At 44.1% G+C, this 21052-nt stretch overlaps 1 protein-coding gene across 3 annotated transcripts in view; it reads left to right on the plus strand.

Moving 5' to 3' along the window:
* The window catches only part of DLG3 (discs large MAGUK scaffold protein 3), a 533344-nt gene that overhangs the window by 393471 nt on the left and 118821 nt on the right, over window positions 1-21052 (plus strand). For 2 of the 3 annotated variants that reach the window (XM_040442126.1, XM_040442127.1), the window contains one exon: window positions 7269-7422. In XM_040442126.1, coding sequence (XP_040298060.1) covers window positions 7269-7422 — 154 coding nt within the window. Of the gene's footprint in view, window positions 1-7268; window positions 7423-7714; window positions 7784-21052 lie in introns of those variants that run through there. The other variant, XM_040442130.1, reaches the window with a different exon arrangement.

Genomic DNA, 21052 nt, shown 5'->3' on the forward strand with positions numbered 1-21052 from the left:
AAATTATTATTATTTTTTTTTTAACCCCTCCAGCCCTATTTCACTAAGCAAACATGCCGATTTTTCTCACGCGTGTGCAAAACGCATTACAATGTTTTGCACTTGTGTGGAAAAATCGCGCATGTTCCCGCAACGCACCCACACCTTTTCCCGCAACGCCCGTGTGAAAGAGGCCTAACAGTTTGCAATGAAGGTCCAGATGGGTGTTAATATAACTGATGCAGAACAATACCTCTGGCTGGAGCACACTCTAATGAACTGAATTTAATTAACAGACAATTTTTTATTATTCCTACAGTACAGACCAAAAGTTTGGACACACCTTCTCATTCAAAGAGTTTTCTTTATTTTCATGACTATGACTATGAAAATTGTAGATTCACACTGAAGGCATCAAAACTATGAATTATATACATAACAAACAAGTGTGAAACAACTGAAAATGTCATATTCTAGGTTCTTCAAAGTAGCCACCTTTTGCTTTGATTACTGCTTTGCACACTCTTGGCATTCTCTTGATGAGCTTCAAGCCTTATAAATGGGGTTGGGACCATCAGTTGCGTTGAGGAGAAGTCAGGTGGATACACAGCTGATAGTCCTACTGAATAGACTGTTAGAATTTGTATTATGGCAAGAAAAAAGCAGCTAAGTAAAGAAAAACGAGTGGCCATCATTACTTTAAGAAATGAAGGTCAGTCAGTCAGCCGAAAAATTGGGAAAACTTTGAAAGTAAGGGCTATTTGACCATGAAGGAGAGTGATGGGGTGCTGCGCCAGATGACCTGGCCTCCACAGTCACCGGACCTAAACCCAATCGAGATGGTTTGGGGTGAGCTGGACCGCAGAGTGAAGGCAAAAGGGCCAACAAGTGCTAAGCATGTCTGGGAACTCCTTCAAGACTGTTGGAAGACCATTTCAGGGGACTACCTCTTGAAGCTCATCAAGAGAATTCAAAGAGTGTGCAAAGCAGTATTCAAAGCAAAAGGTGGCTACTTTGAAGAACCTAGAATATGACATATTTTCAGTTGTTTCACACTTGTTTGTTATGTATATAATTCCACATGTGTTAATTCATAGTTTTGATGCCTTCATAGTCATGAAAATAAAGAAAACTCTTTGAATGAGAAGGTGTGTCCAAACTTTTGGTCTGTACTGTATATATTCCTATATAACTGTGATGCTAAATAATATATCTAGCTGGGGCGTACCTGAATGAACAGTATTGAATAAATTTATAATTTTTTTCTTAAATGGTCCTCTATAATTGCAATATAATATTTTTTTACATTGCATTGAATGGGAGATAATACGTTTCATTCATTAAAGGGGTTGTCCGGGTTCAGAGCTGAACCCGGACATACCCATATTTTCACCCAGGCAGCCCCCCTGATGCTAGCATCGGAGCATCTCATGCTCCGATTTTCTCCCTTGCCCTGCGCTAGATCGCACAGGGCACGAGCTCTTTTGTTTACAATAAAACACTGCCGGGCAGAAGCTTCCCCCGGCAGTGTGTTCGGTGACGTCACCGGCTCTGATGGGCGGGCTTTAGCGCTGCCCTAGCCGTTTTACTGGCTAGGGCAGAGCTAAAGCCCGCCCATCAGTGCCGGTGACGTCACCGGGCTTCCTGGCAGCCCCATGGAGAGCCCCGGTGCGTCACCGGAACTCCTGACGCGATTTGCCCTGCGCGATTTAGCGCAGGGCAAAGGAGAGCATCGGAGCAGTTCATGTAAGGGGGGCTGCCTGGGTGAAAATGGAGGTACAGAGCTGAACCCGGACAACCCCTTTAAAGGTATCTGTTTTTATCCAGATACTTATATACTTGATATCAACAGCAAAAGAATCACAGGTGGCACTGCTGATACGTGTTCACACTGGTGCGTGCCTGCACAAGCCTCTCGATACCTCCAAACAAAAATCAACAAGGTGGTGCACAATCCAAAAGATAAAGTTATTAAATCTTGCAAACTAAGATGAAGAAAAAATAGGCAGCACTCACCAATGGTTCATTTGCTTCTTTATTTCAAGCAGACAAGTGCTTCATGCGGCAAGGTAGCAGTTAGCCAGATTCACATACCAGTGCCACTGGTATGTGAATCTGGCTAACTGCTACCTTGCCGCATGAAGCACTTGTCTGCTTTAAATAAAGAAGCAAATGAACCATTGGTGAGTGCTGCCTATTTTTTCTTCATCTCAGTTTACAAGATTTAATAACTTTATCTTTTGGATTGTGCACCATACTTAAGGAGAGGATTGTGGAACATCTAAAATCCCATGGATTGAAGGATGAAAAACAGCATGGGTTTACTTCAGGGAGATCATGTCAAACTAATCTTATTGATTTTTTCGATTGGGTGACTAAAATAATAGATGGAGGAGGTGCAGTAGACATCGCTTATCTAGACTTTAGTAAGGCTTTTGATACTGTCCCACATAGAAAGCTTATCAATAAAGTGCAGTCTTTGGGCTTGGACTCCCATATTGTTGAATGGATTAGGCAGTGGCTGAGGGACAGACAACAGAGGGTTGTAGTCAATGGAATATATTCAGACCAAGGTCTTGTTACCAGTGGGGTACCTCAGGGATCTGTTCTGGGACCCATATTGTTTAATATCTTTATCAGCAAAATTGCAGAAGGCCTCGATGGTAAGGTGTGTCTTTTTGCTGATGACACAAAGATTTGTAACCGGGTTGATGTTCCTGGAGGGATACACCAAATGGAAAAGGATTTAGGAAAACTAGAGGAATGGTCAAAAATCTGGCAACTAAAATTTAATGTTGATAAGTGCAAGATAATGCACCTGGGGTGTAAAAACCCAAGAGCAGAATATAAAATCAGTGATACAGTCCTAACCTCAGTATCTGAGGAAAGGGATTTAGGGGTCATTATTTCAGAAGACTTAAAGGTAGGCAGACAATGTCATAGAGCAGCAGGAAATGCTAGCAGAATGCTTGGGTGTATAGGGAGAGGCATTACCAGTAGAAAGAGGGAGGTGCTCATGCCGCTCTACAGAGCACTAGTGAGACCTCATTTGGAGTATTGTGCTCAGTACTGGAGACCATATCTCCAGAAGGATATTGATACTTTGGAGAGAGTTCAGAGAAGAGCTACTAAACTGGTACATGGATTGCAGGATAAAACTTACCAGGAAAGATTAAAGGACCTTAACATGTATAGTTTGGAAGAAAGAAGAGACAGAAGGGATATGATAGAAACTTTTAAATACATAAAGGGAATCAACAAGGTAAAAGAGGAGAGAATATTTAAAAGAAGAAAAACTGCTACAAGAGGACATAGTTTTAAATTAGAGGGGCAAAGGTTTAAAAGTAATATCAGGAAGTATTACTTTACTGAGAGAGTAGTGGATGCATGGAATAGCCTTCCTGCAGAAGTGGTAGCTGCAAATACAGTGGAGGAGTTTAAGCATGCATGGGATAGGCATAAGGCCATCCTTCATATAAGATAGGGCCAGGGGCTATCCATAGTATTTAGTATATTGGGCAGACTGGATGGGCCAAATGGTTCTTATCTGCCGACATATTCTATGTTTCTATGTTTCTATGAGTGCTGCCTATTTTTCCTTATATACTTGATATATTTCAAATCTTTATTTAAAAAAACTAAGGTTTCACAAAAACATATACATTTTTTGCACACAAGCGTAATGAAACGTATGCACATCCGTCAAATATAAGTTAAAAGAGCATAATCTCAAAATTGCATACGTTTGTATACTTTTTTTTTTTACTGTATATCTAAATGTATCCTCTTCACTTACAGCAAAAACTAACTGACTTCTATCTAACTGACTTTTATCTCCAAAATAGAAATTAATTGATCTAACTGTCTTGTCTTCTCGCTGTGAAACACAACCACAGCTATTACATTAAAGACTTGGGACTGGGAATGATGTTGATGGAGACTAGATAACAGATTTGATTGTATAGCTTTAACTGCTGCACCATTGACAAAAATGGCCGCCAGCTTCCCTGAGCTTACCTAAGTAACACAATAGCACACTGACTCCTATCTCTAAAATCTATCAATTAATTGATCTAACTACTTATTGTGATCTCACTGTGAAACATAGGGCTATATTAGACCTGACGATGGTTGGCCAAATCATTGCTAAAGAGTATTCGTAGGAATGCTCATCAGCGATGACCTGGCTGTGTAATAAAGTCCTAAAAGTAAAAACACTCATCCATGCTTAAAAATCGTTTGGTGGTGGCAGATCGTTCTGTCTAATCATGGTGCTGACATTTTAACCTTATCATTATAATAAATACACAAGACTACCATTGTGGATAAAAATGGCCGCGGTCTTTATTAACTTGGGGGGGAAAGGTGGGTAACCATAAATAACAACATTCCATAAATTATTAAGCCATTGAAATTCCCACCAATATTAACTCAAGTCTATTAGTGCACTACTCATCAAGAGTCCACCCAGTAAGGCTGAGCGACTAACCCCCCCCCCCTTTAACTCCCCCCTTTTCAAAGACCGCGACTAAAACATTGGGAGGGCGGGTGGGACACGATCTTCCTTCTTCACTTTCCCGCCGCTGACAGAGCTCCCAGTGGTGAGTGTCCTCCATAAATACACCTTCTCTTCCCGCCGAAACTTGCCTTTGACCAATCCATTAATTCAGCTAAAAATAGCCCTTTGCCCAGCAACTGATCAGCAACCATTTCTTGCCAATCACCTTTAGCTGCCGGCTGACCTTTGATTCACCTGAGGAGAAAGAAATGGCGGGAAAAGGGGGGAAAGAAGGAGGCATAGGGGGTAGAGAGACAAATCCACCAAGAAAACCTAATATAGGTCTCAATGACACCATGAGGGGCAAATGCCAATTACTGGCACAGCCCCTTTCATGATCTGCTGCCAGAATGGGGACCAGTGATAGCATTAGCGATCCCTCCTTCCCATACCTTGGAGGAGATGGCTGCATGTTATAGCAGCGGTCTCCACCGCTAACGAGCAGGCCCCCTTCCTGACAATTATCTGCTAAATCTTCTAATGTAATTTAGCCAATACTCACTGAAACTGAACTGGCTGTTTTCTGCCACACATCCTAGGCCTCCTGTGTTTAACCCAGAAAATACATTTATTTCCTGGTTAGGATATTTGAAGTATGTCCGCTGAGTCCTCGCCACATCACACCTATAGTCACTCATCATTGGCTGAGGGTGACTGCAGGGTATTTTGGGCAAGCCCGCCAGCCTGGAGCCCTGCCCAAGGTCATGTGATCCTCCTTCATTTTTGCTTCATCTTCTGGTCTGTAATATGGCAGATGCTATATTAAACTATTCTTGTGGGACAAATCCCAAAGGTTTTGGATTCGCAGAATACTAACGTTTTTGGGAAAGTTTTAACAAATTTGATTATTGTACAAATTAATTAATTCATCTCTAATAATAAATGCTGCTACCCTTGATTTCCCTTCTTCTGCAAGACACTGTGCAATAAAATGCCTGCTGGCTTCTTTAATGGACTGTTACCTGACAAATCTCAATGAAAACATTTTAAGAAAAATGTCTGGCTCCGCTTCTGTGGATTATTCCATGATCTCATTCTTCTTAAATAGTTTTTTTCGGGAATAATTACATTTTATCTAATGCCCACAGCCTACCTCCCTAAGCAGATAATTCATACTTACCTGCCCCCCGCCCAGTGGCATACCTACCATATAGGCAGACCATGCAGCTGCTATGGGGCCCATGAGGAAGGGGGGCCCGCAGTGGAGGAGAGTCCACACCCCCGTCTATCTTCCTAACTGTCTCCCGTCTGCTAGTCCTGCCTCCTAGCCCCTCCTCCTGCCTGCTAGCCCCGCCTACCGCCTGCGCCGCTAGCTCCACCAGAACTGATTCCTCTGGATTGCCACAACCCCGCCAGTAATGAAGTAAGTGACGACTTGTAGGTGAGGACAGTGCAGAGGTGTATGTGTGGAGGGGGGGTTACTCAGCTTTCCCAGGCTATTCCTCTGCACATATGCCATTCAGAACAGGAGGAAAGCTGGTTGTCACTACATTATGTAATGTGACTCAGCTTTCCTGATGTCCTGCATGGCACAAGTGCAGAGGCAGGAGAAGATGTGAGGGTAGGTGGGAGTTGAGTTACTCAGCTTTCTCATGTCTCTCCACATGTGCCATGCAGGACAGCAGAAAAGCTGGGTGCTATTACATCATGCAATGTCACTCAGATTTTCCTGCTATCCTGCAAGGCATAAATGCAGATAATAAGAACATGGAAAGGCAGGGGGGAGGGGGTCACTCAGCTTTCCCAGAGACTCATGTCTCTGCACATGTGTTATGCAGGATAGCAAGTAATGTCAGTGTCTCCCAGCTGTCCTGCATGACACAGGGGATGGGGGAAGGGGGAACTTACTTCCTCAAACTTTTCTCATGTCTCTGCGCATGTGCCATGCTGGACAGCAGGAAAGTTGGGTGGTATTACATCATGTAATGCCCCAGATTCTTGTCAAAATATGCTGAACACCACCAGAACCTACCAGATCCCATTCACTATAATGGGTCTGTTGGGTTCCGGCATGAGTACTGCCATTTTGTAGAACAAAATACTGCTGCACGAGGTGGGGCAGGAGAGAAGTTAGGGAGGGTAGTGAGAGGAGCCAGGGCGCATAGTGGGAGGGACTAGGAACGGGCATGGTGGCCCAATTTAAATTTTTGCTATGGGGCCCAATGATTTCTATGTACGCCCCTGCCCCCGCCGCTTCATTCTTCTGCGCTGCGTCCGATGTGTCCTTGTTCCAGGCTCTGTAATGTTTACATCCGATGCTGTATGGACATGGTCAAATGCTCCACTGCAGCCAATCACTTGCTTCACTTCCCCGCTGAAGCCAGTAATTGCCTGCAGAGGAGTATGTGACCCTGCTCTTACAGCGCCAGATGTAAACCCTGGAACATGGACACTGAGGATCAGAGTAGCATGGGGCAGAGAAGTTTGAATCTTCTGTTTACAGGGAGACAGGCTGTGGGCATTAGATAAAAAGTAATTATTCCTCCCCCAAAAAACATTTAATTAAGAAACCATGTTAATCACCTTGTTACCCGTTACATTCAGACGTATTACCTCTTTCATAACATACTGCTTGATTACAATGATACTTTTATTATTCATCTAAATTTAACAAACATTTCTCTTCCGCATGTTAATGTAGGTTGTTTATCTTAACTGTATTTTGAAAATTTTTACATTTACTACTGGAACTTCTTATTTTACATCTCTTATCTGTCTTTTGAATTTACAGCTTTCACTGTTGATAATCACATAAGCCATAACTCCACTCTGGGAGGATACCTGAGCAGCGTGGAGAGTAAATCTCCTTATCAACCCCCTCAAGTCACCCCCTCAAGATACTCTCCTGTTCCTCGGCATATGCTGGGAGAAGAAGACTTTACCAGGTGAGGCTTAGGTGTGACCAAGGAATTCAATATGACATTACTGTTCAGACTATCCCTGAATTCTGAAGAACAGTCTGATTACATTTCAGTTTGTCGTCATTTATGAAGTAGAAAAGGATATTAATAAATGTTCTCATACATTCATCAGATTGTAATTACATTGCCAGGAAGGAACCTAAAGAAATCAGACAGCTTTCTAAGTAGGGTAACGCTAAACTCAGTAACGTTGTTGACAAGTTACAACAGGAGCGTTCAAATAGTGACAGAAGGCAAAAAATTCATTAGTTTCCACCTCCCACTTCAGGCTGACATAGACGAGAAGGAAACAGCAGATCATGGAGTCTGCAGAGTTTCTAGCCGGGTAAGTTTATTGTTTACAACTACTTATACACTTGGTACCGACGAGTGATAGTATAGATTCATTGAAAGTGAAGAGCAGATGCTGATCATAGCATATGGCAAGAGATCTGCAAAAGAAATCCAGTATTTGGCAGTATTTCACCAGTGGTATGCAGTAATTCATTGGTACACAGTGCACAAGGTATGTTCTATTGGTCTGGGATTTCAGGAAAGTTCACTTGCAAATTGCAGCCTAAGGGCCCATTCACACAATCGTAAGTCCTCCATGAGCGACATTGACTTGAATGGGTCTGCAATGCGTAAGATATGGAGTGGAGGCACAGATCAGAAGCACTCTAAAGCGATTCCGTGGGCTTTTGAGTCGGTGCCTCCGCACCGCAAATGACAGGACATGTCCTATCTTTTGCTATATATTGCAGATCGCGGACCCATTCAAGTCAATGGGTCCTTGCCTCAATACAGGATTCACATGGCCGGTGCATTGTGGTCTGCAGCACAGACCCAGACGGCTGACATTCGTGTAAATGATGCCTGGTACAGGTACCTCCCACTTCAAATAGGATTCTCACTAGAATATGTTTTCTAGTTAAATAAAGTTTCACATTACACATTACATGAAACCCCTTCTTTTTACCATCCCCATCATCCTGCTCAAATAATTGCAAAATGACCACATAGGAAGCATTCATTTCATATAGTAACTCTTGCCAACATTTAACATGAAAGCTTGTTGCCCGCACTTTTCAGAAAACTCTTCGAAAGGATCAGGAACCAGTCTTGTTTGTGCACACTTTTCAGTGCCCACACCCTCAGTGACGGCTACTTTCACACTTGTGTTCGGTGCGGATCCATCTGGTATCTGCACAGACCGATCCGCACCTATAATGCAAACGCTTGTATCCGTTCAGAACGGATCTGTCTGCCTAAACAGCTTTTTCTCAGATCTGAGTTTTCACATCGTGAAAACTCAGATCCGACAGTATATTCTAACACAGAGGCGTTCCCATGGTGATGGGGACGCTTTAAGTTAGAATATACTAAGAACTGTGTACATAATTGTCCCCTACTGCCTGGCAGCACCCGATCTCTTACAGGGGGCTGTGATCCGCACAATTAACCCCTCAGGTGCCGCACCTGAGGGGTTAATTGTGCGTATCATAGCCCCCTCTAAGAGATCAGCTGCCGCCAGGCAGCAGGGTCCAGACCCCCCTCCCTCCCCAGTTTTAAATTCATTAGTGGCCAGTGCGGCCCCCCTCCCTCCCCAGTATTAAATTCATTGGTGTCCAGTGCGGCTTCCCTCCCTCCCCAGTATTAAATTCATTGGTGGCCAGTGCGGCCCCCCCTCCCTCCCTCCACAGTATTAAATTTATTGGTGGCCAGTGCGGCCCCCCCTCCCTCCCCTGTATTAAATTCATTGGTGGCCAGTCCGGCCTCCCCTCTCCCCCCCCTAATTAAAATCACCCCCTCCCCATCATTGGTGGCAGCGGAGAGTTCCGATCGGAGCCCCAGTTTAATCGCTGGGGCTCCGATCGGTTACCATGGCAGCCAAGACGCTACTGCAGTCCTGGCTGCCATGGTTACTTAGCAATTTTAGAAGCATTATACTTACCTGCGCTGTCTGTGACCGGCCGGGCGCTCCTCCTACTGGTAAGTGAAAGGTCTGTGCTATAAGCAATGCGCCGCACAGACCTTTCACTTACCAGTAGGAGGAGTGCGAGTGCCCGGCCGGTCACAGACAGCGCAGGTAAGTATAATGCTTCTAAAATTGCTAAGTAACCATGGCAGCCAGGACTGCAGTAGCGTCTTGGCTGCCATGGTAATCAATCGGAGCCCCATCGATTAACTGGGGCTCCGATCGGAACTCTCCGCTGCCACCAATGATGGGGGGGGGGGGGGTTTTAATTAGGGGGGGAGAGGGGAGGCCGCACTGGCCACCAATGAATTTAATACAGGGGAGGGAGGGGGGCCGCACTGGCCACCAATGAATTTAATACTGTGGAGGGAGGGAGGGGGGCCGCACTGGCCACCAATGAATTTAATACTGGGGAGGGAGGGGGGCCGCACTGGCCACCAATGAATTTAATACTGGGGAGGGAGGGAGGCCGCACTGGCCACCAATGAATTTTAAACTGGGGAGGGAGGGGGGTCTGGCCCCTGCTGCCTGGCGGCAGCTGATCTCTTAGAGGGGGCTATGATACGCACAATTAACCCCTCAGGTGCGGCACCTGAGGGGTTAATTGTGCGGATCACAGCCCCCTGTAAGAGATCGGGTGCTGCCAGGCAGCAGGGGGCAGTTATGTACACAGTTCTTAGTATATTCTGACTTGAAGTGTCCCCATCACTATGGGAATGCCTCTGTGTTGGAATATACTGTCGGATTTGAGTTTTCACGATCTAACTCAAATCCGATGGTATATTCTAACATAGAGGCGTTCCCATGGTGATGGGGACACTTCAAGTTAAAATATACCATAGGATTGGAGAAAACTCTGATCCGATGGTATATTAATAGGGACTCCTGACTTTACATTGAAAGTCAATGGGGGACGGATCCGTTTGCAATTGCACCATATTGTGTCAACGTCAAACGGATTCGTCCCCATTGACTTGCATTGTAAGTCAGGATGGATCCGTTAGGCTCCGCACGGCCAGGCAGACACCAAAACGCTGCAAGCTGCGTTCGGGTGTCCGCCTCCTGAGTGGAATGGAGGCGGAACGGAGCCATACTGATGCATTCTGAACGGATCCTTATCCATCCAGAATGCATTGGGGATGAACGGATCCGTTTGGGGCCGCTTGTGAGAGCCCTCAAACGGATCTCACAAGCGGAACCCCAAACGCAAGTGTGAAAGTAGCTATAGTAAATGTACAGTTTCCAGACATAGTAGAGCTAGTTAAAGCACCAACACATGATAAGATACCTGACTAATAGTCTTTTCTCCCTGCTGGGAATTGCATGTATATGTGTTAAACACTGAGACCCTTTAACAGTGCTTGCTACAGGGATTCTACTTAAAGCGAACCTGTCACCATGATTTTGCGCATAGAGCTGGGGACATGGGCTGCTAGATGGCCACTAGCACATCCGCAATACCCAGGTCCCATAGCTCTCTGCGCTTTTATTGTGTTAAAAAACCGTTTTGAGTGATATGCAAATTACCTGATATGAGTCCTGTAGCCGGAGATGAGTCAAGCGTCAAGGAGCCCAGCACCGCCCCGCGTCCTCCGAATCTCCTCCTTGCCGGCTGACGTCACAGAGCTGGAGCGGCGAAATCTCGCGATGCGCGAGCTAGCGCATGCGCAGTGTCGGCATCATGTTCATTCCCTGTGCTGGCATCAGCACAGGGAATGAACTACGCATGCGCTAGCTCGCGCATCGCGAGATTTCGGCACTCCAGCTCTGTGACGTCAGCCGTCAAGGAGGAGATTCGGAGGACGCGGGGCGGTGCTGGGCTCCTTGACGCTTGACTCATCTCCGGCTACAGGACTCATATCAGGTAATTTGCATATCACTCAAAACGTTTTTTTAACACAATAAAAGCGCAGAGAGCTGTGGGGACTGGGTACTGCAGATGTGCTAGTGGCCATCTAGCAGCCCATGTCCCCAGCTCTATGCGCAAAATCATGGTGACAGGTTCGCTTTAAGTATAATATTAAAATATTGAAAGATAGAAGAAAGAATAAAAAATGAAATATAATACAAAATTGCATAATTGTACACAGGCTACTTTCACACTAGCGTTTTGTCTTTCCGTTTATGAGATCCGTTCAGGGCTATCACAAGCGGTCCAAAACGGATCAGTTTTGCCCTAATGCATTCTGAATGGAAAAAGATCCGCTCAGAATGCATCAGTTTGCCTCCATTCAGTCACCATTGCGCCGTGGAGGCGGACACCAAAACGCTGCTTGCAGCGTTTTGCTGTCCGCTTGATGAAATTGAGCTAAACGGATCCGTCCTGGCACACAACGTAAGTCAATGGGGACGGATCTGTTTTCTGTGACACAATCTGGCACAATAGAAAACAGATCCGTCCCCAATTGACTGTCAATGGAGTTCATGACGGATCCGTCTTGGCTATGATGTACAGATAATACAAACGGATCCGTTCATGATGGATGCATGCGGTTGTATTATTGTAATGGAAGCGTGACAGATCCGCAAAAAACGCTGGTGTGAAAGTAGCTTTAATTATTCAGACACTTCTGAAATTGTAGGCACACACTGCATACATGTATGAGCCTTGTCAGGCACATGGGGGCAGTAATGGGCCAATATCTTGCTTTTCATGTGCGAAAACTCCTCATAATGATCTGATATTTCAAACAGTATGACATGCCGGTAGCCTCCAAATCCTGTGGATTTTGGCAATATATTTGCCATTTTAAAGTGGTTATCATTTCATAGGTGACTTGTTCTTTATAAGAAAGTACAGGCTCAGTATTATGTTTGTAGCGCTTTAGGTGACAACCAGGAAAGAGCTTACAAAGGGCAAAACAGTCAGAGGCCAAGAGGGTTGGCCTTGCTGCAAACACAGATAATAAAATGCAAAGGTATTATTATACAACACATAACGTTGCTGATACATCCCTGACACTGAGTCACTTCAGCACGTACATTGATGAATATACCTAGAATTATCATCATCAGTGGAATAGCTGTAAGTGGGAGGGGAAGATCAGATTAATAAACCTCACGTGCCCAAGAATTATTGATGTAAATCATTGCTTGCTGTGGGATTTATATGTCTGGAGGGTGCTCCTACATTGACTGCCAGCAAGGTCTATGGGTATGGTCTCCCACTACCACTCAGCTTCATGGATACAGAGGTAATTGGCATAGTAACTAACTAACTAACAGATAAAATAGGCCGTAAGTGCAACTGTGTATGAAGATCTTATTTGTATGCACTTATGTTTCATCCCATAATATCTATAGAGGTTTACATGCAGGCACTTTATGTACATTTCTTTTAAGTTTTTTTTTTATTTCACTTTCAATCTATAAGAGAAATTGAGTAAAGGCGGCCATACACATTAGATAGAATTTGGTTGATGGTTGAACAAACAAACATCTGCTGAACGTTCGATTCACAGTCACATAGACATTTTAGTCCATATTGCTCATACATGTTCAATGAACCCGGGCGATGGATGAAAGATCTTTCTAGGAACGTTCTTTCAAAGAAAGATCTTTCATTCTACGAATGATCATTTTTTGAATGAAAGACCTTCGGCTGAAAATGACTATGTGCGTGACTTTACTATCTGTTTCTTTATTCTGATATATCTCATGTTGTTCTGTCTATTCATTTATATACTGTACTAGTCTTCACAATTCTGCTACTTTACCTTGGTCGCCAAATGTTTGACTGACAGCCGTCCTCAGACTTCCCTGTAATCATGTTGTACAGTAGACTAATTATACTTATCTTCAGGAGAAGTTGGTTGACTGACTTTACTCATACACATTAGGTATCTAATATAATGTTTATGGGCAGTTTCATTCTTCAATGATTGGCCCAATTGCACATTTCAGATTCTTTTCCCGTAGTTTTTGGTCTGCCACAACTTGTCTTCTTTCTTACAGATCAGATAAGGCTTTCTTATTCTAACGATACCGATATCTTTTTATTTTTTAAGTATAGTGAAATGGTCAGAAATAAAAGAAATACATCATTGGTTTGTTAGTGGCTCTCTTTTTGTTCTAATAACATTACGTGATGTCAGATATTTGTAGGTTATCTCACATTTGACATAGTTATAGCTTCCAAGTACAAAGGTCCTGATTTTAATCATTTCTATGTTCCTACTTTGTGGCATCTGCACCTGAAGCAAAGCAACTGTCTACATGAATGTGGCCTCAGCTCAGCTGACCATGTATGACAGAGATAATCCTCCCTAGTAGCAATTAAAAACAAGTCTCATCAGAAGTCATAGCCTTACTGCCAGTTTATGCTGCGATAGCATTGAATGGATTCTCTGTTGCTCCTCCATTTGGTCGTTTTGCTGTTGGATGTACTATATATATATATATATATTCCAGTAAAAGAATATCATGATACAGATATCATGCTGTACAGTGTTAAGCCCAGTGATTAGCTGCAGTGGTCACGAGGGTAGATGGCCTGTCATTTTTCATTATGTCATTTCCTCCCACTGGCCAACTTAATACAATCTCAGAAAACCCCTTTAAAAACCACCTCCGGACCGCCTAACGCAGGATCGCGTTCCGGAGGTGGCAGCGCTGCGCACAGTCACGCATATACGCGTCATCTCGCGATGGCCGAGATTTCCTGTGAACGCGCGCACACAGGCGCGCGCGCTCACAGGAACAGAAGGTAAGAGAGTTGATCTCCAGCCTGCCAGCGGCGATCGTTCGCTGGCAGGCTGGAGATGTGTTTTTTTTAACCCCTAACAGGTATATTAGACGCTGTTTTGATAACAGCGTCTAATATACCTGCTACCTGGTCCTCTGGTGGTCCCCTTTGTTTGGATCGACCACCAGAGGACACAGGTAGCTCAGTAAAGTAGCACCAAGCACCACTACACTACACTACACCCCCCCCCCCCCGTCACTTATTAACCCCTTATTAGCCCCTGATCACCCCTGATCACCCCATATAGACTCCCTGATCACCCCCCTGTCATTGATTACCCCCCTGTCATTGATCACCCCCCTGTAAAGCTCCATTCAGATGTCCGCATGATTTTTACGGATCCACTGATAGATGGATCGGATCCGCAAAACGCATCCGGACGTCTGAATGAAGCCTTACAGGGGCGTGATCAATGACTGTGGTGATCACCCCATATAGACTCCCTGATCACCCCCCTGTCATTGATTACCCCCCTGTCATTGATTACCCCCCTGTAAAGCTCCATTCAGACGTCCGCATGATTTTTACGGATCCACTGATAGATGGATCGGATCCGCAAAACGCATCCGGACGTCTGAATGAAGCCTTACAGGGGCATGATCAATGACTGTGGTGATCACCCCATATAGACTCCCTGATCACCCCCCTGTAAAGCTCCATTCAGATGTCCGCATGATTTTTACGGATGCACTGATAGATGGATCCGATCCGCAAAACGCATCCGGACGTCTGAATGAAGCCTTACAGGGGCATGATCAATGACTGTGGTGATCACCCCATATAGACTCCCTGATCACCCCCCTGTAAAGCTCCATTCAGATGTCCGCATGATTTTTACGGATGCACTGATAGATGGATCCGATCCGCAAAACGCATCCGGACGTCTGAATGAAGCCTTACAGGGGCATGATCAATGACTGTGGTGATCACCCCCCTGTCATTGATTACCCCCCTGTAAAGCTCCATTCAGATGTCCGCATGATTTTTACGGATGCACTGATAGATGGATCGGATCCGCAAAACGCATCCGGACGTCTGAATGAAGCCTTACAGGGGCATGATCAATGACTGTGGTGATCACCCCATAAAGACTCCCTGATCACCCCCCTGTAAAGCGCCATTCAGATGTCCGCATGATTTTTACGGATGCACTGATAGATGGATCCGATCCGCAAAACGCATCCGGACGTCTGAATGAAGCCTTACAGGGGCATGATCAATGACTGTGGTGATCACCCCCCTGTCATTGATCAACCCCCTGTAAAGCTCCATTCAGATGTCCGCATGATTTTTACGGATGCACTGATAGATGGATCGGATCCGCAAAACGCATCCGGACGTCTGAATGAAGCCTTACAGGGGCGTGATCAATGACTGTGGTGATCACCCCATATAGACTCCCTGATCACCCCCCTGTCATTGATTACCCCCCTGTCATTGATTACCCCCCTGTAAAGCTCCATTCAGACGTCCGCATGATTTTTACGGATCCACTGATAGATGGATCGGATCCGCAAAACGCATCCGGACGTCTGAATGAAGCCTTACAGGGGCGTGATCAATGACTGTGGTGATCACCCCATATAGACTCCCTGATCACCCCCCTGTCATTGATTACCCCCCTGTAAAGCTCCATTCAGATGTCCGCATGATTTTTACGGATGCACTGATAGATGGATCGGATCCGCAAAACGCATACGGACGTCTGAATGAAGCCTTACAGGGGCGTGATCAATGACTGTGGTGATCACCCCATATAGACTCCCTGATCACCCCCCTGTCATTGATTACCCCCCTGTAAAGCTCCATTCAGACGTCCGCATGATTTTTACGGATCCACTGATAGATGGATCGGATCCGCAAAACGCATACGGACGTCTGAATGAAGCCTTACACGGGCGTGATCAATGACTGTGGTTATCACCCCATATAGACTCCCTGATCACCCCCCTGTCATTGATCACCCCCCTGTCATTGATCACCACCCTGTCATTGATCACCCCCCTGTCATTGATCACCCCTCTGTAAGGCTCCATTCAGACATTTTTTTGGCCCAAGTTAGCGGAATTTTTTTATTTTTTTCTTACAAAGTCTCATATTCCACTAACTTGTGTCAAAAAATAAAATCTCACATGAACTCACCATACCCCTCACGGAAACCAAATGCGTAAAATTTTTTAGACATTTATATTCCAGACTTCTTCTCACGCTTTAGGGCCCCTAGAATGCCAGGGCAGTATAAATACCCCACATGTGACCCCATTTCGGAAAGAAGACACCCCCAGGTATTCCGTGAGGGGCATATTGAGTCCATGAAAGATTGAAATTTTTGTCCCAAGTTAGCGGAACGGGAGACTTTGTGAGAAAAAAAATTAAAAATATCAATTTCCGCTAACTTGTGCCAAAAAAAAAAAAATTCTATGAACTCGCCATGCCCCTCATTGAATACCTTGGGGTGTCTTCTTTCCAAAATGGGGTCACATGTGGGGTATTTATACTGCCCTGGCATTCTAGGGGCCCCAAAGCGTGAGAAGAAGTCTGGTATCCAAATATCTAAAAATGCCCTCCTAAAAGGAATTTGGGCCCCTTTGCGCATCTAGGCTGCAAAAAAGTGTCACACATCTGGTATCGCCGTACTCAGGAGAAGGTGGGGAATGTGTTTTGGGGTGTCATTTTACATATACCCATGCTGGGTGAGAGAAATATCTTGGTCAAATGCCAACTTTGTATAAAAAAATGGGAAAAGTTGTCTTTTGCCAAGATATTTCTCTCACCCAGCAAGGGTATATGTAAAATGACACCCCAAAACACATTCCCCAACTTCTCCTGAATACGGCGATACCACATGTGTGACACTTTTTTGCAGCCTAGGTGGGCAAAGGGGCCCACATTCCAAAGAGCACCTTTAGGATTTCACAGGTCATTTACCTACTTACCACACATTAGGGCCCCTGGAAAATGCCAGGGCAGTATAACTACCCCACAAGTGACCCCATTTTGGAAAGAAGACACCCCAAGGTATTCCGTGAGGGGCATGGCGAGTTCCTAGAATTTTTTATTTTTTGTCACAAGTTAGTGGAAAATGCTGATTTTTTTTTTTTTTTTCATACAAAGTCTCATATTACACTAACTTGTGACAAAAAATAAAAACTTCCATGAACTCACTATGCCCATCAGCGAATACCTTGGGGTCTCTTCTTTCCAAAATGGGGTCACTTGTGGGGTAGTTATACTGCCCTGGCATTCTAGGGGCCCAAATGTGTGGTAAGGAGTTTGAAATCAAATTCTGTAAAAAATGACCTGTGAAATCCGAAAGGTGCTCTTTGGAATATGGGCCCCTTTGCCCACCTAGGCTGCAAAAAAGTGTCACACATGTGGTATCTCCGTACTCAGGAGAAGTTGGGCAATGTGTTTTGGGGTGTCATTTTACATATACCCATGCTGGGTGAGAGAAATATCTTGGCAAAAGACAACTTTTCCCATTTTTTTATACAAAGTTGGCATTTGACCAAGATATTTATCTCACCCAGCATGGGTATATGTAAAATGACACCCCAAAACACATTCCCCACCTTCTCCTGAGTACGGAGATACCAGATGTGTGACACTTTTTTGCAGCCTAGGTGGGCAAAGGGGCCCATATTCCAAAGAGCACCTTTCGGATTTCACAGGTCATTTTTTACAGAATTTGATTTCAAACTCCTTACCACACATTTGGGCCCCTAGAATGCCAGGGCAGTATAACTACCCCACAAGTGACCCCATTTTGGAAAGAAGAGACCCCAAGGTATTCGCTGATGGGCATAGTGAGTTCATGGAAGTTTTTATTTTTTGTCACAAGTTAGTGGAATATGAGACTTTGTATGAAAAAAAAAATAAAAAAATCATCATTTTCCACTAACTTGTGACAAAAAATTAAAAATTCTAGGAACTTGCCATGCCCCTCACGGAATACCTTGGGGTGTCTTCTTTCCAAAATGGGGTCACTTGTGGGGTAGTTATACTGCCCTGGCATTCTAGGGGCCCAAATGTGTGGTAAGGAGTTTGAAATCAAATTCTGTAAAAAATGACCTGTGAAATCCGAAAGGTGCTCTTTGGAATATGGGCCCCTTTGCCCACCTAGGCTGCAAAAAAGTGTCACACATCTGGTATTGCCGTACTCAGGAGAAGGTGGGGAATGTGTTTTGGCGTGTCATTTTACATATACCCATGCTGGGTGAGAGAAATATCTTGGCAAAAGACAACTTTTCCCATTTTTTTATACAAAGTTGGCATTTGATCAAGATATTTATCTCACCCAGCATGGGTATATGTAAAAAGACACCCCAAAACACATTCCCCACCTTCTCCTGAGTACGGAGATACCAGATGTGTGACACTTTTTTGCAGCCTAGGTGGGCAAAGGGGCCCATATTCCAAAGAGCACCTTTCGGATTTCACAGGTCATTTTTTACAGAATTTAATTTCAAACTCCTTACCACACATTTGGGCCCCTAAAATGCCAGGGCAGTATAACTACCCCACAAGTGACCCCATTTTGGAAAGAAGAGACCCCAAGGTATTTCGTGATGGGCATAGTGAGTTCATAGAAGTTTTTATTTTTTGTCACAAGTTAGTGGAATATGAGACTTTGTAAGAAAAAATAAATAAAAAAAAATCATCATTTTCCGCTAACTTGTGACAAAAAATAAAAAGTTCTATGAACTCACTATGCCCATCAGCGAATACCTTAGGGTGTGTACTTTCCGAAATGGGGTCATTTGTGGGGTGTTTGTACTGTCTGGCCATTGTAGAACTTCAGGAAACATGACAGGTGCTCAGAAAGTCAGAGCTGCTTCAAAAAGCGGAAATTTACATTTTTGTACCATAGTTTGTAAACGCTATAACTTTTACCCAAACCATTTTTTTTTTACCCAAACATTTTTTTTTTATCAAAGACATGTAGAACTATAAATTTAGAGCAAAATTTCTATATGGATCTCGTTTTTTTTGCAAAATTTTACAACTGAAAGTGAAAAATGTCATTTTTTTGCAAAAAAATCGTTACATTTCGATTAATAACAAAAAAAGTAAAAATGTCAGCAGCAATGAAATACCACCAAATGAAAGCTCTATTAGTGAGAAGAAAAGGAGGTAAAATTCATTTGGGTGGTAAGTTGCATGACCGAGCAATAAACGGTGAAAGTAGTGTAGGTCAGAAGTGTAAAAAGTGGCCTGGTCTTTCAGGGTGTTTAAGCACTGGGGGCTGAGGTGGTTAAATAATGCTTCTTCCCAGGTAATGAGATTATTTGTGATCTTACTGGATTTTGATCACATAAGCTATGCTACCATATTCTAAGCCACAGAGAAGGACACAATACTGACGAGTACCATGACTGACAGTGGTAAAATACTTTACATTTTGGGTACAGTCAGGTTTTGCATCTGCAGCTAAAACTTCTAGGATGCTTTGTAGAGGTGGCCCATTGCTTTTCTTTTTTTATAGAGAAAGTTTATAATTCTGTGTTGTGTAAAATTGCTCAGCCATGTGTATCATCCCATAGAAAAAGAATAGTACAGAAAACTGTCATCTAAAAACCTATTGCACCTGTCAACCTGTTTTACATTAGAAAAAATATTATTTTAAATGGGTTGCTTAGTCTTGGGGACTCTTTGAACTGTCCCCAGCAGCGTGTTGTACCTATTGAATAAAACCATATTCACCTGCTCTTCACTGCTTTGTTCCTGCTCCCCAGCTCTGTTCAGTGATCTGCTGGTGCCCAGCCTGTAATGGACAGGGTCACGTGTACCACTGCAGCCAATGATTGGCCTCAGCATTGATGTGTACTCGAGCAGCATGTGGCCCAGCAGTGATGTGCCGCTTGGGGACATGTCACCTCCTGAGGCCAGTCATTTGCTGCAAGAAGATCTCCAGAACAGAGCAGCGGGAAACAGGGGAGTATAGACAAAAGTCCCAAAGGCTGGTCTCTATGGGTTGAAGTTTTACACTCTACAGAGTCAATATATGTCATGGCAAACAAGTGTATGAAGTTATTTTACTCTTACAGGCAAGGTATTAACAAACTTTTCAAATACATCTGTCATGATAGCTTTGCATATCATTGCTGCCCTTTATATCATCTTTTCTGCAGACATACGACAATATACAGTATAGTACTAACACTGTATTACTATACACATGGGCCACAGTTATGTCAATGTGGCACATTTGTCAAAATCTTTTTATGCATGTACTCCTCTATGCAGGGGCGTAGCTAAAGGCTCATGGGCCCTGGTGCATAAGTTCAGTTTGGGCCCCCCTTCCCTCAGTGCTTTGTGGTGAGGGTCAGGGAAGCACATAGCCTTCCTGCAGCCTGAGGGGAAAAAATTGAAATGGCACCCCCTCCCCCATGCCACATTCTTGACCAAACCCCATCCCTCCAGCCAGAGGTGTAACTTGACCAGCTTGCACTTTCTATTATACCGGTGTCTTCTAATGGGGCACAAGGGTCTTTGGGCCCCCTCAGGATCCTGGGCCTGGTAGCGACTGCTACCTCTGCACCCCCTATAGCTACGCCCCTGCCTCTATGTTATCTGAGCACTGGAGCCTCTTTATAACTGTAATATGTAATTACGGTAGATCAGATGATCTGCCTAAATGAAGAAAAGTGGAAGGTTTCATTACGAGACTTAAGTGTACTGTGCAGATATTATGACCAGTTCCAGTTGAAACCTGTTTTGCAAACCTCTAGTTTCCGAGATGAATGCTGGGAGTTGAATATCTGACTAACTCACAGGATAATAATCAGTTACCTCCTGAATCTTAAAGAAACTTAAAGGGACATTCCAATCTGGCTAAAGCCCTTTTATTCAGTTCATACATTCAATTTTAGTCACTTCTTTTGAAATATTTC

This window comes from Bufo bufo, chromosome 8, assembly GCF_905171765.1.
Source record: "Bufo bufo chromosome 8, aBufBuf1.1, whole genome shotgun sequence".
Taxonomy (NCBI): domain Eukaryota; kingdom Metazoa; phylum Chordata; class Amphibia; order Anura; family Bufonidae; genus Bufo; species Bufo bufo.